Below are 22613 nucleotides of genomic sequence, written 5' to 3'. Positions count from 1 at the left end.
CATTTTGATGGTTGCTAGATGGGATAGGGGTTGGGAAGATGGTTGTAAAAGGTGAAGGGATTGAGAAGTACAAATTGGTTAGTAATTTGAATCTATATTGGAACTGGAATTGGTAAAGAATCGTCATGGAGGTATAAAGTGCAGCATAGGGACTACAGTCAATAATATTCTAATAACTATGTATAGAGTCAAGCTATATAATGTCTAATCCCTGAGACGTACACCTGCTGGCATTATTTATGTAAGCTTTAGAGACCCCTAACTTTAGCAGCCCCATGCATATTGCCTTTGGCTGGGATCATAGACATGACCCCATGGTCCCTGGCTTGAGCCCAAAGGTCGCTGGCTTAAAGCCCAAGAACGCTGGCTTGAGCAAGGGGTCAACTTGCTCTGCTGTTGCTCTCCAGTCAAGGCACAAGTGAGAAAGCAGTCAATGAACAACTAAGGTGCCGCAATGAAATGTAGTTTCTAGTAACAAACGTCTCAGAGTTAGAAGTTAGCAGCCTTGAAAAAAAACCCTTATTACAAATCTTTTGTTATTATAGGAAACCTCTTTGCCCTTTTTAAATAAATAGAAACTCTAGATACAGAATAAATATATATGTAACTTAAATTTATGATAGCTTGCTAACCTCTCATTTATCTAAAGATTAAATTTAAGCTTGATGTCTTGTTTCCTCAAATCACTTATGTCAAAAGCTTTTTTTTTTTTTTAGTTTAAATTCTCATTAATTGCTTGAAACTCGTACTCTTGGGCTTTAAGTAATTTTAACCATGCTTTATTAAGGCTATTTAGGTTGTATGATAATTTAAAAATTATGATTGACACAATGAAGATCGTTAATGATATTCGCAATCTAGGTTTGAACTACAGACTGTTCAGAACACTATTAAAGCATGGATTCTCTTAACAGGAAGGGTTCAGTTATGCCTTTTCGAGCTGAGAAAAGTGAAAGAGTTTCTGCAAGAGTGAAACTCTCCATTAGTAGAGCTTTTGTTGGATGAAGAATGATGGCTAAGCTTGTATATATGGCAGATATGTTTAGCCTCTTCAACAAAATAAATATTTCTCTTCAGGAGTTTAACACAAACATTTTTACATTAAGAAATAAGACAGATGCATTCACAAAGAAACTTGTTCTTTAGGAAAGTCACATACAGGAAGATGTAGAAATGTTTCCACTTCTCCAAGACTTTTTTATTGTTGCAGACATCAACTGGAAATTCATATTTCAGATAATAAATCAAACATTTAAGAGTGTAGTTCAAAACTGCAGATAAATTAAAAAATTCTGCAGATTAGAAAGTTGGACCTCAGGAAATTCAGTACTAAGAATTTCTAATTCTCCTTGGAAAGTTATTTACCATTATTACCCTAAAAATAATGACCCCCATAAAGGTAACCTCTGGATCAATAATCCATTCATAGATATCAACTCCTCCCTTAATCATTGTCAAAAAGAAAAACTGATAGATTTATCTTCTGATGTCACTGGTGTCCAAACAATGCAATCACTGTCACAATTTTTGCAAAGTTCACTGGAAGAAGAATATCCATTTCTTAGTTATAACTATTTCTATTATTTAATAGTATTTCTATTAAATTTTTAATCATATTTTCTACTACCTACTTGTGTGAGACTTTTTCAGCACTAATGAAAACCAAACAGAGAAACCGAATGGATGTCAGTGCAGCACTTTGTCCCTGTTAAGAAGATACCCAATTAAAAAATTTCCCCTTCACTGATGCCTGGAAATTCTGCACTTTTGGGAACTCCGATCTCAGTAAATTCAGTACTCAGAATTTCTGATTCTCCTTGGAAAGTTCAAAGCACCTTTAAGGGCCACAATTTGAGAGCCAGGTGAGACACTGCAGCATAACCTGGAAGGCACAAAGACTGCTTCCTCATATCCTAAGACTCCCACTGCCACCCATCACAGGAAAGATTCAGACTGCTATTAGCTACAGGCAAACACCAGAAACCTCAGTTTCCCCTTCACCGCGACTCCGCCCCTCTCTTTGTGAGCCCCGCCCCTCCGTGCCCTAGAGCCAATCAGGGGACGCATCCCTCCCCGGTTACCAAGGTGCCTGCCGAGTCCCTCCCGTCACTCACCAGACGTGCGGTGGCTGGTCAAGGCGGTGGAAGCGTGTGGCGAAGGCGAGCAGCGTCACCAGGGCCAGTAGGGCCCACCGGCAGGCCGTCTCAAAGCGCTGCGAGCCCCGAGCAGGCCGTTTGGGGATCCGCGCTGCAGCTTCGGCGGCCCCCTCCGGGCGCGCGGCCCTGGCAGGCTGGGACCCACAGCGGCCCCTCCGGGGACGTAGCTCGGACCCTGCCAGGCCGCCGCCCACCGCCGACGGCATCCTTCCCTTCCTCAGGATCGCCCTCCGGCCCGTGGGCACGCTAGGTCTGCTGGCTGTCCTGCCAAGAAGCCACAAAAGGGAGCTCGGGGTGCCCTGGGAAATGTAGTCCCCTGCGCAGGCAGTGGGCGCGGACCCCGGCCGCTAGGAGGCGGCTAGTGGCGCAGAGCATGACAGACCGCGAAGGCCCGGCGGACCGGGCCGGAGGGAAAACGGGCTCAAGGAACTGCAGTTCCCAGCAGCGCCGGGCCTGGGGGCGTGGCGGCAGGGCGGGGCGAGCGAGGCGAGACCGTAAAATCATTCCGGTCCCACCCCTCGCTCTACCAAGACACGGTTCTGACGTGTCGGTGTCTCACTGAGCCTCAGTCCTGTACCAGTCCGCGAGTCTTAGGCACGAAGTTTCCCGGCCTGGACGAGGGGCCGCCCGAAGTGCGAGATGCAAGCGGGGAAGGTCTGTGCCGCGCATCCCGGTGGAGGGGCGTTACTCAAACACAGAGAAACTTGGGCGGTGGCGGGACGAGGAATCAAAGGCAGTCTCTCGGCCCCGCCCACAGCTCCGACGACTCCCAGCATGCAGTGCGCCGCCGCGCTGGCCTCGTGCTATGCCCGCGCGCCGCTTGCTGGGATCTGTGGTCGTGGGAGAATTGGGACCACCGCGGCGACGTGCTGGGCTGGTCGGGCTGTTGATTCCTCACCTCTCTGTAGGGGCTCACAAATGTCGTCGCTTCGCTTACCTGTTCTGCATAGCCCTGCGTGCTCCTTTCCCGGCTGATAGGCCGAAAGGCCCTAACAGTTAACATATGGCCTAACAGGGTGGTTTGCATTTTGAGAGATCACCAGGGGCGAGTGGAGGCAGTGGCACTTCACAGTCACCCGAGGAGTTTCTGGGCCCACCCTAGAGCCACTATTATCAGTCCCGAGGATCTACCTGAATACACGCCCCAGATGAGTCTTGTTCAGGTTTGAGAACCGCTATTGTAGCTCAAAGGAAGGTGGCAGGCCCATCTGGTGGGATACAGCATCACTTAAATAATATAGAGTCCTGCCACTCCCAAATGGGATTTTAGGAATCCTTCTCTAAATCATGTGTAAGAGACGGTTTGGAAATAAAATCTGCTCGAGTGGTCAGAATCTATATTGGAACTGGAAATAAAATTTCTCCGAGAATGATGAGATGGATATTTGACTTGGGCTTAAAATTTAGCTCTATAAGTGTGAAAAGGAACACGGGGTGGTTTATATAATTATCAATAAAAGAAAGACTAGAAACTTCCCTTCAGTGTGTCTTCTGATGACCCATCAGTGGAAAACCAGAGGGCAGTGGCATTTACAATGACTGGTTACCCTTCATACAGGTCAAAGGTGTAACATGTAGTAATCAGGAAAGGCATTTCTTCAAGTATTCTAAGCTGATGTCTGCCACTCTCTAGTGGTCCCATCCCTCACCAGCTGTCCCTGTCTTGGCCCCAGAGCCCCCTCTAGCCTGGCCAGGTAAAGAAAGGGATGCACCTCCAAATATGTTACATCGAACTGTAGCCATCCAACTCTTGCCCTTCTAAGGACACCTGCTGTTCATCACCTGCCCTCTGTGCCGGGACCACCTTCACTTTCCCCACAAAAGGTTCCTCAATACAGACAGGAACTCCTGACTCAGGAACCAACTTGGGAGGGCCTGAGTTGTCACTTGTGCCCTTGCCCACCTATAAGACAGAGTTGGTAGTTCAGGAATGGTGCGAGCAGGTTAGGATAGCAGCTTGCTGCGCTGGGGGATACTCAGGGGAGAGGAAACTTGGGTGAAATGTCTGTAGGCAGAAAGATAGTAGACAAATTCTATTGAGTTCTCCTTCATCCATACAGATTCAAGTGTCTGCCAGAACACTAATTACTGCTACCTCTGTCCTGGATCCTGCTTTGAAGTTCAGGTTACCCAAGAAGCACCAAAGGAAGCACCTTGGAGCTTTTTATACTTTAGAGGAGAGGTCACACACTCAGCTGCCTCCAGGGGCTGGGACACACCAAAAAAGAAGTTGGCCACGCGGGGGCCACGGCAGATAAGAGAGGGTATCCCCTGACTTAAGTGTGCTATTAATTGGCTGCAATCAATTGCTGCTCAGGAAGCCAAGTCCACTGTTTCCAGATTTCTTAAAAAACAGCAGGATTTGTATATGCACACAATCCTCCCAAACCTTTCTTAATAAATATATATATATATATATTTTTTGTATTTTTCTGAAGCTGGAAACGGGGAGAGACAGTCAAGACAGACTCCCGCATGCGCCCAACTGGGATCCACCCGGCACACTCACCAGGGGCGATGCTCTGCCCATCAGGGGGCGATGCTCTGCCCCTCCAGGGCATCGCTCTGCCGCGACCAGAGCCACTCTAGCGCCTGGGGCACCCAGGCCAAGGAGTCATCCCCAGCGCCCGGGCCATCTTTGCTCCAATGGAGCCTTGGCTGCGGGAGGGGAAGAGAGAGACAGAGAGGAAGGAGGGGGTGGGGGTGGAGAAGCAAATGGGCGCTTCTCCTATGTGCCCTGGCCAGGAATAGAACCCGGGTCCCCCGCACGCCAGGCCGACGCTCTACCGCTGAGCCAACCAGCCAGGGCCACATCCTCATTTTTTAATGTTGGCAACTACAAACATCCCTCACTACCCATGGGGGATTGGTTCCAGGACCCCTCCCCACCAGAAATACTAAAATCCAAGAATGCTCAAGTCCCTTATATAAAATAGCATAGTAGGCCCTGGCCGGTTGCTCAGTGGCAGAGCATTGGCCCGGTGTGTGGATGTCCTGGATTCTATTCCTGGCCAGGGCACACAGGAGAAGTGCCCATGTGTTTCTCTACCCCTCCCCTTCTCACTTCTCTCTCTCTCTCTTTTTCTCTCTCTCTTCTTCTCTCCTCCTGCAGCCATGGCTCAATTGGAGCGAGTTGGCCCCAGGCGCTGAGGATGGCTTCATGGCCTTAGCCGCTGGCGCTAAAAAAAAAAATGACTCCAGTAGCAACAGAGCAAGGGCCCCAAATGAGCAGAGCATCACCCCCTAGTGGGCTTTCCAGGAGGATCCCGGTTGGGGCATAAATCAGTTCTAAATTACTTAATATACCTAATACAACATAACTACTATGTAAGTAATTGTCCTACTGTATTGTTTAGGGAATAATGACAAGAAAAAAGTATCTGCACATACGATACTTAGTACAGACCCAACCAAAGCAAGTCATAGACTTAACTACGTGGTTCACAGTACACGTCAATAACAACGTAACTTTTTTTCCTGAATATTTCCAATCTGCAGTTGGTTGAATCGACACCCGCAAATAAGCAGAGAGCCAAGTGTGATTGAAATGTTTTTTAAATACTGTGTAGACCTAACAGAACACGAGGCTGCTAGCTTACAGCCCCAGCTTTGGAGTGAATGGGCATATACCCCAGCTATTTTTATGACACCAGCTGACAGCCTGGAGGACTGGTGGGTGACGGGTTTGAAAGCAGTGGGCACCAAGGCATCAAGAATTAGAATTCCTGGTCTTTCTGCTACTGCTGGAAGGAATGTGTCTAAGCCAGCATTTTAGGGCAAGTCTTCCTTTTACTGGTGAGGGAGCTGCAGACGAGAGAAGGCAAGGATTTGCCCCAGTCATGCAGAGCTGGTCCCTGCATTGGGATCAGATCCCGGTATGCCAGCCCCCGGCCCACTGCACCACATGAACTTGCTTACCTCAAAACCAGTCTACTCTGTCTGCCCAGGACACCAACCCTAGCTCCACCAGGAGCATAGGAAACTTTTCACAGGTTGGGAAGAGATGCCCCTCTGTCCTGAGTCAAAATTCCCCTGATGGCTGCCTGGTGCAGCTTCCCCATTGGCTCATGGGATCCACCCTTTCAGGATCCCTCCCCCTGCCCCGCTGCTCTGTGACAGGGGACATTCCTCAGGAGGCCAAGGGTCACCACAGCACCATGACTGAGTCTGGCAAGGTAAGGAGGGCCCTTTCAGGCTGGCTGCCCTGTCGGGGGACTTGTCAGACCTCCGGCACGCACGACAGCACAATTCGGAGCTGAGGGACGCCGCAGGACTCCTGAGGCCTCTGAGCCGGATTGCTCGGAGTCTGGCCTGAGGAAGAAGGCCTGGCAGGATGGGAAGAAACAGGGCTCGCTTGGATGCCCTGGCTGCGGGGTGGTGCCTCCTCTCCAGGGGCTTCTGGAGCCAGGAACCTATTGAGCACGGTTAGGATACATCTCTTCTGTCTCCTCAGCCCCTCCTCTACTCCTATTTCCGAAGCTCCTGCTCCTGGAGAGTTCGAATTGGTAAGAGTTGCTCTCCACCAGGAGCCTGGGCAGGGTGAGCTAGGGCGGGCTAGGGCGGAGGAAGCCCTGGGTGAGAATGATGGCCTGGGATAGAGGGGGGCTCCTTCAGGCAGATCCTCACCCCCAGCAGCCGGCATCCCTGGTCTCCTGGAGCCCTCAGCACTGAATGGCACCTCCACTTAGGAAGTCCAATGAGAGGAGAGTGGGGGTGGGTTGTTTTTCCTCTTGGGCCCGCCACTTCTCCCACCCTGCCCTTCAAATCTCCTTAGCAACCATGCCTAAAGCAGGCTCACAAAATCTAGAGGACCTTGGTAACTGGCAGGAAACAGCTGGCCTTCCTCAATCCTTATCTTATTTGATCTGGTAAATTAAACAGAACTGGCCATGTGCATTCAGTTTAATCCTTCCCTCCCTCTTTTAACACAGTCCTTGGCAAAGGTCATAGTCCTAGTTGCTCATACTGGGGAAGAATGTGCTGAGTGCTTTTGTGTCCATAATTCCATTTAAACCTCAACAACCCTAGGAGGGAGGTACTATTTTTGTCCCCAATGTACAGATGAGGAAACTGAGGCTTCAAACCACAGGAAGTTACTTGCTGAAGGCTTCACAAGCTAGCAAATGAATATAATGAAATCTGAAGCTGTCCCTAACTGGGAAGCTATCCCTCATGACCCCTCTCCCATCCCACAGGTATTTGGTATTTGCTGGAATTAGTAGGCAAGGGCACCGGGGAGCAGGAGGACACATTTCTCCAAGAAGATGCCTTCCCTGAGCCCAGAGCCTTTGGCCTGGCTGAGCCAGAAGCCACACCAACATGAGGGCATACATTGGTCTCTCCCACTTAGCCCCAGCCACTTGCACTCCTCAGAACGGAGCTGACCAGTGCTGAGGGGGAGCCCCTTGTCTCCTGGGCTTTCCTGAGACCATCCCTCTCCCCTGGCTCTTTGCCCTTGCCTGAGACTGGTCATCACCACATTTTAATGCTGAAGTATGCATGCACACACTCACACACTAGGGTTGGCTGAGGGTTTTTACCCTTACCTTGCCAGGGAAAATCATCAAACGGAATGGAGAGGAAATCTGGTCACTGGGGCTGCAGCAGATGCTCTAAGACCACCAAAGAACCTGATGCTCTCTGCTTGTAGTCCGTAGTAATGAGAGAGCAGTGAAAACGGGTTACAAAGTGGTTCTTCTCTAAAGAGTGTCCGTAGTAATGATAGAGCAGTGAAAACGGATTACAAAGTGGTTCTTCTCTAAAGTGTCAGCTGCCCGTGCACGTGCTTTACGGTCACTTGAGGAGCCCCTTCCCTTGGCCCTTAGATGCCTTCATGAGGGAATGACGCATGTCTCCAACACAAGGCCCTGCTCGCCTCTGCTGCCCTCCAGAGCCTATAGTGTGCCCAGGCCAGAGAGCCAGAGTGTCATGGACCTGGGCTAGCGGAGTGGGTGGTGACCAAGGAAGCCAGAGAGAAGGGGAGAGGGCCAAGCGGGGCCTTCACTACCTAGCAGTGTGGAGAAAGCCTCCCTCTACAACCTCATGTCGCCCTGGGAAGTGGAGCCAGAGGCTGTCCCCTGACTCTTCTGTCTGCTGTCTCTCCTAGCTCTGGCCTTGAAGAGCATCGACTATGAAACAGTGCCCATCAACCTCATAAAGGACGGGGGCCAGCAGGTAAGGAGGCTGCCTGCTGGCCACAGTGTGGGAGTGTGAAGCCTTGCAGTGGAATCCATCAGAGGGTGCAGATTTCTCCCCCAAGAGGTCCCCTGGCAGAAGAGGCTGCGGGCTCTCCCCCCCCCCCCCCCCGTGGGAATAGGTGGCAAGCAATGCAGCAAGAGGAGTCATGGGAAGAACCCAAGCTTCAGACTCCATACCACAGCCTGGCCTCTCAATGCCTGACCCCAGGGGGGCGGGTAGCCAGTGGGTCCTTGCTCCATGCTGGGCCTTCTGGTTGTACCTTGGTGGCCAGTGTGTAAGGTGCACAGAGCCAGGCCCTTGGGATGAAGCCTGTAGCTCAGCAGCCACTGGAGGTGGGGAGAGGGCACAGGTCACCCTGGGCCTGGGAGCCAGGGCCTTCCCCAGGGGAGGGAGGTCAGGTTGGGCAGCAGACCCAGGCTCTTTCTGCTTGCCTGCTTCTGCTTTAGCTAACTCAGGCCAGGCCACCCAGCCCACCCGGGCCTTCTCTCCACAGTTCTCCGAAGAATTCCAGGCACTCAATCCCATGAAGCAGGTGCCGGCCCTGAAGATCGATGGTGTCACCATTGGCCAGTCAGTGAGTGCAGGGCTTGGGGCCGCCCGTGGGAGTGGTTCCCTGAAGGAGGGGTCCTCACAGCTCTTCCTTGCCTGTGTATGGCCAAGGCACCTGGCTCTTAGTCGGGGCACAGTAAATCTTGGTCTGTGGGAGGAAGGGTGGTTGGTAGCTTTGGGAAGTGAAGAGAGACTCGAGCACATGGGGAACCAAGTTCTGCAGGATGAGGGTCCAAAAGGAGTTCAACCCCCTGAGGAGCCTCTTGGCTTCGCGGGGTTCAAGTTGAGTAAGGCAAGAAGGAGGAGGGGTTTGCAGGCTCTGTCCCCTCTGGGCCAGGGGCCCTGGGTCCTCACCTCGGGCCCCTCACTGCTCGCTCTGAACAGCTGGCCATAATCGAGTACCTGGAGGAGACTCGGCCCACTCCACGGCTCCTGCCTCAGGACCCAAAGAAGAGAGCCCTCGTGCGCGTGATTTCCAACCTCATCGCCGGCGGCATCCAGCCCCTGCAGGTGCGGCACTTGTGCGCCTGCGTGCGCGCAAGCTGACTGTGCAGAGCCCACAGTGAGGTGCCCAGCTTGGGTTTGAGGGTGGCAGCAAGATAGGGAGGGATTCTCAAGAACTTAGACCTAGACCATGGGGTGGGACCGGGTGGGGGAAAGGGGAGGGATCCCAGAAATCATCCACTCCGCTGGGTCCCCAAGCACACTGGCAGAAGTCCTGGGTTTCCAGATGTATCCAGAGGTGCTGGAGGTGGGGAGGGGCTGAGCTGCCCAGGTGCAGGCCTTCCCCCGTTAACCAGCGCAGCCTCTCTTTCATCTGTTCTGTATCATAGATTACGATTCCCATAAGATTTTTATTTTTTATAAAGTTATCGTTGATTTAAAAAAAAAAAGTAATAAAACAATTCATCTGTGCTAACCCCTGACTTTGCAAATGAGGAAATAGTCCTAGAAAGGTAGTGATTTTGTGACTTTGCAATCACTCAGCTAAGTTTGGCGGAGCAAGGACCAGAGCCCATGACCAGTGGGCTGGCCATGTGCCTGTGTCCTGCCACCCCATGTCCTTTTTTTTCTGTAACAAAGGAGGTTGTAGAAGACAGTCATCCTCACTTTATTGATGAGGACACCAAAGGCAGAAGTGCAGTGGCTCCATGGGTGCAAGGATAGAACCAGGGTCCAGCTCTCCAGAAAGCTAATCCTATGTGCCTTCCCCCGTCCCCGTCCCCGTCCCCGTCCCCTCCAATCGCACTCCCACTCCTCACAGCCACTTTGTAAGGGGGAAGGGATGCAAGGGAGACGGCCCCAGGTTATGGCCACACTCGTCACAGCATGGCAGTGTCCCAGGGCTCCCCTTGCACATCTCTGCCAGAGAGTGGGCAGGCTGCCAGACTGCAGGGCCCTGGGGCAGCCTGAGAGGGTAGCCGGCTCCCTTTAAGCTCAGGGCCCTGAGGGGAGGAAAGGGCTCCTGGGGCCTGGGGAGTCAGGGGAGGACGGGGAATAGCCAGGGCACTGGGAACCGAGCTTCCCTGAGGGCTTGGCTGAGCAGTCCCAGGGCTCCCAAAGCCAATCACAGATTTCCCTTGAGCTGCACAGAACCTGTCTGTCCTGAAGCAAGTGGGACAGGAGAACCAGCTGACTTGGGCCCAGAAGGCCATCAATTCTGGTTTTAATGGTGAGTCTTTACTCCTGCAAGCTTCCCCAAGGTGACCTCTCAGAAATCACCCTGTGCCCATGGCCCCGAGTATTGGAAATAGCTCTCCAGGCTTTTTGGTCTTGAGCAGTGGTAGTCAACCTGGTCCCTATCGCCCACTAGTGGGCATTCCAGCTTTCATGGTGGGTGGTAGCAGAGCAACCAAAGTATAAATAAAAAGATAGATTTAACTAGAGTAAGTTCTTTTATAAAGATTTATTCTGCCAAACTTAGCGAAAATCCAACATAAAGTACTTCGTAAGTAATTATTATTATATGCTTTAACTTGCTGCAACTCTGCTTTATAAATTTTATAAAGTTACTTCCCTACTTTATAAATCACCATTACTGTGGAACCAGTGGGCGGTTAGAAAATTTTACTACTAACAGAGATACAGAAGTGGGCGGCAGGTCTAAAACGGTTGACTACCCCTGGTCTTGACAAAGCCAAGGGTGGGGGCAGGGCTGCGGAGGTAGTGGGCTGGGCAGCATCCAGACCTGGGAAGAACTGCTGCCTTGGCCAGTGGCAGGTCTTGTCCCCTCTGGGAATGGCCGCTGGACTTGAGAAGCCTGAGAAAACATCATCTCGCCCCCTTGTGCCTATCAGCTCACCCTCTTTGAGCTGCCATCCATGTCCCTGCGGCACACCTGCCCCAGCCTGTCACTCAGCCGCCCATTTCAGAACTATGGAGGCCGAGGCCCAGAAAGGCTTATCTCCCAGAGTAAGATTATTCTGTGGTCTCCCCACAGCTTTGGAGCAAATCCTGCAGGGCACAGCGGGGAAGTACTGTGTGGGAGACGAGGTAAGCCCTCCCAGTCCTGCCCACAGCGGCCTCCTGCCTCCTGCTGACCCTCTCCCACTTCCACTCGGCCATCTCCCTCCACCCCAGGGCAGGCTCCGTCCAGCGAGCTTCCCGAGAAGGCATGGGGGGGGGGGACCAAGGTCATCCTCCCTGGGCCAAGCGGAGGCAGCTCATGGGGAGCTCCTTTGCTTGTTCCTAGTCCGCTGCCTCAACAGGAAGTGCATCTTATTCCTGGAGGTATTCAAGCTGAAGACTCATCTCTGAGATGAGGAGGCAGTTTAGGCATCAGATGAGGGATGAGACTAGACTGCTCCTTTCCCTCCCACTTCTGAGATGCTAGGGCTTAGGTACCATTGACTCCCACAGGCTAAGGCCCTGGCCCTGTGATAATTCGGTTCCAGGGCCCACAACCCCAGCCTGAGCCATCCCCTCCCTCTGGGAGCCCTCATTAAGGGCCCAGGATGGCTTTTCTGAACAAGCACGGTGACCACTGCGGCAGTCAAACCTCCTCTGGCTGCCCACAGAGTTGGTTGTCAGGGCAACGGGAACATGCCCTGGGAGAAGCCCTCAGCTCCGGAGACAGGCCCAGGGAAGATGAGGGCGCTGGGGCCGTGGGGATGGATGAAAGAGCCAGAAGCAAATGGGACCGTCAGGGACTGGCGCCCTAGTACTGTCACCAGTAGACACACCCGGCCCAGCCTGTGAGTCTGAGAGCACACCCTGATGCAGACACACCCAACTGTCTTTCAGGTGTCCATGGCTGACCTCTGCTTAGTGCCTCAGGTGGCAAATGCTGAAAGGTAAAAGAGAACTCTGCCACCCTCCCTCTTCCCCTGGCTCCTCCCTTCAAAACACCCAGCCTCCTCCCACAGTCAGCCCCCCCCAATCTCATGCAGAGACTCCCCCTGATTGGCCCAGGTATTCAGGCAGAGGTACTCAGTGGGACACTCTACCGTGCTCACCTGCAGCCCAGGTGGTCTTGCATAGCCCCTGCTCCTAAGAACAGGTGGCTCAACTCGTGGACACCCCTAGAAGGAACCACTTAAGGGCCCGCTATCCAGACATGGTGTGTCTGTGCCCTGCAGCGGGCTCTACCTCTGCTTTCCTCCATCAGCCCTTCAGTAAGCATGAATGAGAACCTCTCCATGGAAGGCACTGTATTAGGGTCCCTTAGGGATATGGAAATGTATGGCACAACCTCTGCCCCCAGGGAGCTTATAACATGGGTGGAGAGATCATCTGTATACGTAAAGGCCTAGCACTGTGTCTTACACATAGTAGGTTCTCAACAGCCAGTGCTTGGAATAGAAACAGTAGGCAGCAGAGACATCAGCTGATACTTCACAAGAGCTACCCTCCCCAGAGCACTATCTGTGAAGAAGACTTCCCACCTGTCAGTGCCACCTTCCTAGCCTTTCCCTGGCCAGCCCCTGGGGCCTCCTCCAGCCCTGCCTCTGCACTTCCCTCTTGGCCCGCAGGGCAGTCTCCCTGTTCCCCGCAGACCCTGGCTGAGGGGGGTGTTTCTCTGCCACAGGTTCAAGGTGGATCTCACTCCCTACCCTACCATCAGCCGCATCAACAAGTCACTGCTGGCCTTGGAGGCCTTCCAAGTGTCTCACCCCTGCCGGCAGCCAGACACCCCCCCGGAGCTGAGGGCCTAGCTCTCAAACCATGCCCCACCGGTGCAGGAGCCGAAGCTGGGTGGGCTGAACGGGCCTGGAAATGAGCAAGCCCTCACTGGAGTAGCAGGAAACTTGCACTCCTAGCCCGTGAACTGTAGCCCTGGACCTGCCTCTTTCTGCCTTTGTCCCCTCAGCTGTCAAATGTGATCAGGGTTGGGTGGGAGGATGCCGGAAGGGAAGGGACAAGAACATTACCTGTAACCTCTGTCACGGTGCAGTCATTAAGGTGAAGTGAGAATGCGGACTAAAATGCCTGGCAAGCTTTCCATAACCGTAAGGAGGTCTGTGTGCCCCCCCACCCCCACCCTCGTGCCTGACTCCAAAGAATGCCCACACTGCAATTCGATAAACTGAAGCCCAGGCCTCCAGGTGGCTAAGATAAGGCTGAGGTGTTCAGTTTTCAGTTAAGGCAGGTCCAGAAGGTGAACCTTCCTTCTAGCTGGGATTCCTCTGTGTCTGACCCAGGTGAGGAAGCCAGCCAGCCCCTTTCCCACACTGGTAGGCCTGGCCCCTGGGACCTAAACCCAAAAGATTGCCTGAGAGAATCAGACAAGATCCAGAAGAGACCAGATACAAAAAGCAGGAAAGAAAGCATTTGTGACCATCTGTTACCAGGGCTAGGAATGAGTCCCTTGTTAAGCACTGACAGTGGGGTTGGCCCTTCGACCCAGCCCCTCATCTGCAGAGGCAGCCTTCTCTGGACCAGTCCCAGGATTAGGCACTGAGGATAAATCCAGTCCTGAATGAATTGTCCGGACGCTGGAGGCAGCCTCCTCCGTGGGCACTGTGAACAGCTACTGACCAGGCTAGCTCAGGAGGCCAACCAGTTTACCTTTGGCTCCCATGCCTGGCAACATTCAGCTGGAACCAGGATCACCACTTGGCATAGATATTGTAGGGAGACTGGGGTCCCTTATGGGAGTGAAACACGATGACCTTTATGTCCCACACCTGAGATTGCATTTCTGCTGAATGGCTAAGGTTTCAACAGGGAACTAAGATATATATGTCTGGTTCAAACAGAAGCCACCTTTCTCTGCCATGAGTCCCTTTTCATTAGCCCTAACCCTGGGAATCTAGTTCTCCCCTTCTGGGCTCCTCCGTGGCCTCTCCTTCTCTCTTAGATGACCTGGGCTCTAGGCTCTAGAATGACCAAAATGGGCCACTCTCATTTTCGGGGTACGCTTGTCCTGGTCGAGTCAGAGAGCATAAGAGGAAAGTAGCTAAGACACTGCGATGACAAGGGAGACACAGTGGTACTTCCTGTTCTACTCTGCTGCCATCCGGGCCCTTTTCTCAGGCTACTCTGGACTTGCCTGGCTGGATACGGCTCTCTCCAAGAAACCTTTATGTGAGACAAGAGACTAATCTTAGCCTGTTTATCAGGAGTCATCACCTGCTTTGAGCATTTGAAATAGAAAACTCCTGTGGATCCTAGACAGAATGAACTCGAGGAAAGAGGCAGCCCCACACTCAGGCTGTGTTCCTGCAACTCCCACAGCAGGGTGCCTCCCCGGCCCTGGAGGGACAAGGGACCAGCAAGCAGCAGCCGGCCAGCCTCAGGGGCTAGCCTGGCCAGATGGGGCGCTGCTGCCACTTGCCTGGGATTAAGGAGGCAGCTGGCTCTGCCTTTCACCACCAGGCCTTTGGGAGCCCAAATGATATGAACCAGTTTTCAGCTCTGCTGAGGTAACAAGGTTCCCCCACCCCTTCCTCCTCCCAGCCTCATCTCCGGTAACAGAGAAGCCCAAGAGACTTCTGGGAAGTGAGGGAAATAGAATCCACATCTAGGTCAAGGGGAACAAACAAGACACCGTGAGACCACTCCCCCTGCCCTGAATGACTAGAGAGAACTAGGTATAATCTAGGATTTTTCCTAGAAGAAAACAATCTCGCATCACTCCTCCTCCAGCTGGCAGTGGACTTACCACTTCCCTCTATCCAGTCCAGTAGCCCACAGTGAGCCCTCCCAGGTCACCCCCACAGCTGGGAGCTGGGCTCTGTGGGTGTCTGGCCGGGAGTATGGCAGACATGGCCCCTACTCACACTGAGCTTCCAGACCTCTATTTCTTTCCCAAGTGAGACTAAGGGAGGTAGAGAGACAGACTCACATGCGCCCCAACCGGGACCCACCCAGCAATCCCCCTCTGGGATCATGCTCTGCCTATCTGGGGCCATGCTCGCGACCGAGCTATTTTTAGCACCTGAAGAGGAGGCTCCACAGAGCCATCCTTAGTGCCTGGGGCCAATGTGCTCAAACCAATGGTGCCATGGCTGCAGGACAGGCAGGAGGGGCGGGGCAGGGTGGAGAAGCACATGGTCACTTCTCCTGTGTGCCCTGAATCAAACCCAAGACATCTGCACACCAGGCCTACATGCTACCACTCAGCCAACCAGCCTGGGCCCCCTCTACTTCTTGAAATTTAATCAGCTGGCTTTAACTTTACCACTCATTATTGCATATCTGCTTATCTGATCCAAGATGACTTCTAAGAATTGTCATATTTTTAACTCAAGTCTCTTCCCTGACAGTATCAAAATATTAACCTGTTTAACCTGGCACTCCATTAGCCATCCTAAAATTGATCGCACAAGCTCAATGGATTTCAAGGAAATCTAAATCAGGGAGAGAGAGGCCATAGAGTCTCTATTATCAAACACTTAAAAACCATCCCTCACCAAATGCACAAAACTCATTTTACATACTTCCCCCATGGTTCCCCCAGTTCAGGAGTTTCCTGTTGTGTGTCGAATGAAACGTGAACATCTGCCCTGGGCATGTGGGGAGAACAAATGCTGTGGCTTTTCCTCTGGGCTCAGCAGAGATCCTTGGAGTCCGTGACATTTCTGAGGCCCTCCTTTCTCATTGGTTTCCCCCAAACCCAGACAGACTTGTCCTTCTCCACAAACAGAAAGACATCTAAGCCAAAGTAATTTACTCTAGGCTCCTTTCAGGTGACTCGTCTGGGAAGTGTGGGGTTCTCGCAAGCACTCCCATGCCAATTACTTGTGCCACCCAGAGAAAGGACTGACCAAACCTTTCTAGTTCTTGGCTGCACTGGCTTTAGGAGGAAAATAGCACATCTCCTGTAGCAACACAAGCTGGTCTCAAGGCCAGGGCTGGGACCATCCTTACTGCCTTCTTCACCTAGAACCAAAGACAGAACCAACCCAGGACCAACTCAGCTCTCAAGGGCCTGCAACAACTTTTCCAATGTCTCCTGTGGGTTTCAGGGACCGGGCTGTGAGGAAAACTGGGGACACGGAATTGGCAGGCCCAGGAGAGCCACCAGCTCAGGGTCAACTGAAGGAGGGAAAAGTGTGTGTTGGGGGAAGGAGAGGGCCAGTGGGATGAGTCAGGTTGTGGCCTCAGAGTAAACACTGCTAATGGGAATGGAGGGCAGTCTGTCTGGTTTCTGGGCCTGCAGTTTTGAATCAAAGTGAGACTGTCATGTATCCCCAGACCTGGGGCCTCCATGGAGTCGTCATCAACACGGTTTGCTGTTTGGCTGGAGACCTGAGATTTTGCAAGCTTCAGCCCCTCCCCTTAGGGAACCATCCTCCAGGGACCTGGGGCTGCCTGCGTGGGAGAGAGGAGAACCCTCTCTTCTATTCTGAGAATTTAGCTGTGCTTTAGGGAGTGTATCTTCCCTGCAGGAGGGCAGAGTTCCCCTAAGCTCCCCTAGAGCTGCACTCCCATCTTACCTCTGTTCCCCAAGTACAAGCAAGGTGACTAGCCTTACTCCATAATTATTCGTTAAAAGAAAGATGTCCTTCCTGTGCAACCGTGGGTCACCTCCCTGGATGTCTGTCTGTCTGTCTGTCAGGGCTCTAGAAGGTCATGAAGGAGCAAATAGTATTTCCCCAAGTGCATAGACTTTTCTCTAGAGGTCAGACCAGATGGCTCCAAGGCTTGCCAATAATTAAGCCTCTATAAAGGGCTTTGAAGATGACCTTCTCTGCGACTCTTTCCAGTTTGCAAGTAAATTCTTATTTTCAGAGGTTGATGTGTCTCTCAATCCAAAACCATCACCTACTTAGGGGATATTTTCCAGTAGGGGCTTCTTCCCAAAGGCTGAGTGGGTGGTAAAAGTCAAGTCCTTCTTCATTTCTGCGTCAGTTGTTAGATCTGTGATGAACAGTCAGCAGGCACCTCTTCCCGGTACACTAGGGCCACAGGGAGACATGAATTGGTCTTCCCGCATGCGAGTGGCCATACTGGATGAAGAACACATGTTGGAGTGGCCTAATACTGGTAATTAGATGGAAATAGTTAAGTTCTGGCAAATACTTTGGAAGGATAAAAGCAGGAAGGACTTGAGAACAGAGCAAAGAAATACAGGATTTTGTTACAAAGCAATTTTACATACCCATTAAGGAAAATAGGAAACTGATTGGACGAACAGGTGAATACACATATTCATAAGTATTCATTTTATTGGCTCCTACTAACTTTAAACACAACTTATTTAATTCTTGATTCCAAGGTCATAGCAGGCATTCTTCCACTTTGGGAGAATACCTGAGCTAAGATGGCTGCTGAGCTTAGCTAGAACCTCATGGGTTAAAGAACTCCGGGCTGAATGTCAAGAGCTGCAGAGTGTGAGCTGCCTTATATAACCTTGTGTCAGGGTCAGTGATATGCGTGACATTAAAAATTAGTAAGTAATCTTCAGTATGTTGTGACATACCCAGCATACCCAAACATTACTCATTCAAGGACCCTGCCTACATACAGTTTACCTGGGCTTTTCATTATTGGTTGTGGTACAGTTTGGTGAGATTACATCATTTAACTCACAATTATTTCAGACCTCTTCCTCCTTTATACAACAGCCTCTAATATATGTTGCAAAAGAAAGCAGAGACAGATCTAACAGACTCCCCTTAGAACCACAGATGTCACTGAAGAAAATATTTAAATGGCACCTCTCCCTGCTCAGATGTGAGTCTTTCTCATTCTGAAATAGACTCCAGGGATGTGCAGAGGCAGCATTATAAAAGATGTCAAAGATATCTTATGGTTTCATTTTTTGTAAATGAAAATAGGCTAGTATCACCCAGGCTGAGTTCATGATTACCCTGATGTCCAAAGTACTGGTTCCAAATCTGAACAGAGTAAGTAAATACACTGGAAAATGAACATCACTGGGGACCAAATACTGACAAAACTCAGTAATGTTCTATTTAGTAACCATTACTCTGAACTCGATTTTTCACTCTTCAGCCCAAACCAGCTCCCAGTTCATAATACAGTGCCATGAATTTAAATGTAGATGAGAGAGCTATCATTAACCTCATTCTCAATTTTTTCTGAATTGTCAATTTTCTTAATTTTTATAACCTCAATAGATTAAACTAATAGAATACCTTTCCTTTTAAGATGCAGAGGAGAGATTAATGTCATCTGTGCCCTAGCCGGTGGTGCAGTGGATAGAGTGTCATCCCAGAGCACTGCAGTCACCAGTTCGACCTCAGGGTTGCCAGCTAAACCCCGGGTTCAAGCCCCAGTCAGGGCACATATGAGAAGGAATCAATGGCTGCACAACTAAGTGGAACAAAGAGTTGAAGCATCTCTCTCTCAAAAAGAAATTTTTTAATATAAATCAGGTTTATTAAAATGTAACTGAAATGTTTCAGGTGCATAGTGAAAAAGTTTATTTATGACAGATTTCAAAACTTGGAAGAGAAGACAGAATGCACAAAAGCATCACAAAACTGTTATATAATATAAAAACACAAGAACTAAGCTACTTAAGAAACCGTAGCTCAGGATCATCTGTGTATCACAACGACACATTCAGCGCCACAGGGTGGTAAGATATGGTATTTTAAAGGAAAAACCACTCAGCAGGACATAATGACTAAATAACAATTTGGTACAGAGCGCTTAACTTAGAAATCACAGGAGAGACGCTGACAGCACTTCCCGTGATGGGTGGGAGGCATGTAAAACAAGTTGACAGCAATAAAGGATTGGCTGAGATACTTTTGTATTTCAAATAAAAGACAGTTTCCCTTTCAGACTTCTTTTTGTAATGTCAGCATCAGTGATGATTTTGTTCTATGACATAGAACATGAAGAAAGAATGCCTTTGTGGTTGCCAATTGCTTAAATATTTACCAAGAGAGCATAATCATCTTTCAATTGACAGAGCTCAGTGCACGGCACTAAAGCAGGCCTTTCAGAAATAAGCTAACCGGCATAACGTAGTTTAAGAAATCAAGCCCCTTCCTCTACTCCCATTACCCTTACCCAGAGTCTGGCTTTCTCGGAACCCATCACTTTAATTACAAAGCAGCTTTCTTCTAGAAATTTCAAAACACTTCCCATTATTAAGCGAACATGGGTACACCAGTCATGGGTTACAGGATTGCTTTCTCCAGACTTTACATGCTCTTGAACATGGCTAACTGGAAATAAGTCAACTTTCTCAAGCAATAAAAAAAAAAAAAATTCAATTATGTGACAATAATCTCAAAAAGGGATGTTGGTGGAGCTTTAATATATAATTTCTTAGTTAGTGAACTGTTTAGGATGTAAGATAAGGAATTAAGATAATGTTTTCCAGATGATTCTCGTCTGAACCTAAAAACCAACAATAACAACAGATCACAAGGAACATCACAGACAAGGCATTCAAACCCCAGTGAGGATGAGTGTTCAGGAAGGGCTCCTTAAAGTGACAGTCAGCAAAGGGTTCCTCTGTAACCCCATATACTATAATATTTCAAGCCAAAACTTTAGACTTGTTCATGACCCTGTATCAGAACTCTTAGTAAATATACTTGGTCCCCTACAAATCATTTCACATATAACATTTAACCCCTAGATAAGCCGAACCTACTTCTTTAAAGCAACATAAAACTATGGAATTTAATTTTTTAAAAAGTCCACATCTCTTGATTACTGGGGACCTTTTCCTCTCTTAGAGTGAAGAAGAGCCATGAAATTAACTTTGGTCCACATGCCTGGGGCCTAAGAGAAATCAAAGTATATATAATAGAAATCCTAAATTCAAATCGGTACCTAGGACGATACATAATTTCAAAGCCAGAGTCACGTCTTTGCACTTAGTTTTTGTGAGAATGACTTCATAAATGAATCCCACTCTCAAGGCTTTAGGCAATTAATTGGGTTTTCTTAGCTTAGTGACCAGAGATCCCGACAGGAAGGGCTCAGGCAGGGACAATGGGGCACTCCAGAGGGAGCAGTGATTTCTGAAATCTGGCTCCACAGCAAAGTTTTTCTCACCCTTTGGGTCCCAAATCTTGCCCTAACCTCATTACATACATAACTAGGGTGATGGCTAAGAAGTGTCCACAGGTGCTACGCTGCTTAGAGCAAAGAAGTGATACTGACCATAACCAGGTACCAACAGCCAAAGAGGTTCTTGCCCAAGGGCCTCCCCTATTCCCAGAAAAGAGGACACCAGGGACCAACTCCCAGCAGGTTCTCCTTTGCAGAATGCCCAAGTCACTGCCCATAGGAGACTGGCTCCTTCAGGGGCCCTCGAGTCAGACTGAGAACACCGAGGAGCTGCAAGCACATGCTGATAGTACACTTACAGCCAGTAACACAACAGTTCCCACAGATGGAGGGCTTGCTCTGTTTATTAGCCAACTCAATTAATTTATTGTCCTTCAGTACAGCACTGTCATATCCTCTTCACTCACTGGGTAAGGTTAACAAGAGCTCCGACTGCACAGGCAAACATGAGTTACTCAGCTATCCCAATATGGGACCGGAAGTCATAATTCCTCCTTCCAGTGAGGCTTCTGGCTTAAAGAACAAAGAAAGCCCTACTCCAACCATGACTGATTGCTTTATCTACTCAACTTTATTATTATTATTATTATTTAATTCTGGCTAATCAGGTAAACTGAGGTCTTGGATATTACGCTGCCAGTGTTGAATACCAGAAATAATCAACACATCAGAAAGAAATGGGAGGAAGCTAATCCCTCTCTTTGTCTCTCAGCTGTGTGGAAATGAGAGTTCAGGGATGCGACCCCATGTGCGAGAAGACTGAACTTTGGCCATGTGGATACTCACCACACACTGGATTTGCTGGAAAATACCAGCTTGTGATTGGTTTCAGAAAACCGTTCTCCACTTACTACCCAAAGAACCATGTATCATGGCTCCCTGAGCACAAACACAATGAATAGAATGAGCTGCTCTCTAAAGAGCATAAATTCCTTAACAAGCTACCCCTCACTACAACAAAAATGAAATCACCTTCCTTCAGACAGAAACTCACTATCCAACTCCTTTCAACCACTGAGATGCTAGAGAGATGGTGCTCTTGCTTCTTCTAGTAGATTCAGGAGTTCTATGCTTTTGGCCAGGTGGAAAGAGACTGGTTAAGACTCTTATCTACGTAGGAGTGTCATGTAGATCTTTGAGACCCAGGAGAAAAATCTAAATAGAAGTTCTAACAGGGAGTACAAACTGTGTCTATTTGGTTTGTTCCGTTTACTACTGTGTCATTAAAGATGGTGAGTCCTCCACCTCACAGGAGGTCAGCCTACAGCACTACAGCTTGGTCAAAACTTATTTCATCCCTTTCTTAGCCATAATCAAAGCCAACTGGAGCTACAGTGACACAGCTGGAACTCCGCCTAGCTTCTTTCTAAACTCACCATCTTTTTTCATGGCACTGGACTTGTAAATCCCAGAGAATACAGAGATGAAACCAATCCTCAGGCCAGGATTACACTTAGCATGGGAGACCTAGTTAAAAAAATATTTCTCAATCCAATATGTTGGAAAAGACAGCAAAGTGGGTTTGGGATTTCGAGAACAAGAACAATGAGAACCAGTGAGGCTTCTGGCTGAAACAATTCAAACTAATGAAACGCAAACTAAAGAATTCATCAAAACCAGGATATGAACAGAATTCCAAGGTATGTTCAGTAGCTTTTCTCTCTTCCCATTTTATTCTCATTCCTTACTATCAATTTAAAAAGCTGTACAAAACTGTTTCACTCACACTGTTGCCTCTAAAACAAGTCTTTTATGTAAATATTAGGGTCACTCAACAGTGTACCTTAGAACCAGATACTTTCGTGTTAAAAGGCAATCTTTAGCAGAAAAGTGTTCTTAAAAAATAAATATAAGATTACAGTATGGGTATGGGTTTCTCCTAATTCTTCCAAACAGAAACTGGGAAGGCTCATCAAAAACACATCAATTCAGCCTGACCAGGCAGTGGCGCAGTGGATAGAGTGTCGGACTGGGATGCAGAGGACCCAGGTTCGAGACCCCGAGGTCGCCAGCTTGAGCGCCGACTAATCTGGTTTGAGCAGAAGCTCACCAGCTTGGACCCAAGGTCCCTGGCTCGACCAAGGGGTTACTCGGTCTGCTGTAGCCCCACGGTCAAGGCACATGTGAGAAAGCAATCAATGAACAACTAAGGTGTCCCAATGAAAAACTAATGATTGATGCTTCTCATCTCTCTCCGTTCCTGTCTGTCTGTCCCTATCTATCCCTCTCTCTGACTCTCTCTCTGTCTCTGTAAAAACAAACAAA

The 22613-nt window shown here is 49.5% G+C and overlaps 3 protein-coding genes across 4 annotated transcripts in view; 1 reads left to right on the top strand and 2 right to left on the bottom strand.

Annotated features, from left to right (window-relative positions):
• Positions 1-2430, bottom strand: part of POMT2 (protein O-mannosyltransferase 2) — a 41557-nt gene extending 39127 nt beyond the window's left edge. Inside the window, exon 1 of the mRNA XM_066341538.1 lies at positions 2115-2430. Within this exon, the coding sequence (XP_066197635.1) occupies positions 2115-2362 (248 nt within the window). The 5' untranslated portion in view covers positions 2363-2430. The remainder of the gene's footprint in view (positions 1-2114) is intronic.
• Positions 2431-2672: 242 nt separating this feature from the next.
• Positions 2673-22586, top strand: GSTZ1 (glutathione S-transferase zeta 1). 2 transcript variants are annotated; one of them, XM_066341543.1, is made up of 10 exons: positions 2675-2810; positions 6243-6331; positions 6610-6661; positions 8263-8330; positions 8848-8928; positions 9288-9413; positions 10497-10575; positions 11344-11396; positions 12147-12196; positions 12931-22586. In XM_066341543.1, the coding sequence occupies exons 2-10, from the start codon at positions 6314-6316 to the stop codon at positions 13055-13057; spliced, it is 654 nt and encodes a 217-aa protein (XP_066197640.1). In that variant the 5' UTR covers positions 2675-2810; positions 6243-6313; the 3' UTR covers positions 13058-22586. The 2 variants fall into 2 exon arrangements, with proteins under 2 accessions (XP_066197641.1, XP_066197640.1); XM_066341544.1 differs by lacking the exon at positions 6243-6331 and having other exon boundaries at positions 2673-2810.
• Positions 22143-22613, bottom strand: part of TMED8 (transmembrane p24 trafficking protein family member 8) — a 36447-nt gene continuing 35976 nt past the window's right edge. The window contains exon 7 of the mRNA XM_066341541.1: positions 22143-22256. The gene's annotated coding sequence lies outside the window, so the exon portion shown is untranslated. The remainder of the gene's footprint in view (positions 22257-22613) is intronic.

The sequence above is a fragment of the Saccopteryx leptura genome, chromosome 6, assembly GCF_036850995.1.
Source record: "Saccopteryx leptura isolate mSacLep1 chromosome 6, mSacLep1_pri_phased_curated, whole genome shotgun sequence".
In the NCBI taxonomy this organism is placed as follows: domain Eukaryota; kingdom Metazoa; phylum Chordata; class Mammalia; order Chiroptera; family Emballonuridae; genus Saccopteryx; species Saccopteryx leptura.
This window is presented reverse-complemented; position numbering and strand designations above follow the sequence as displayed.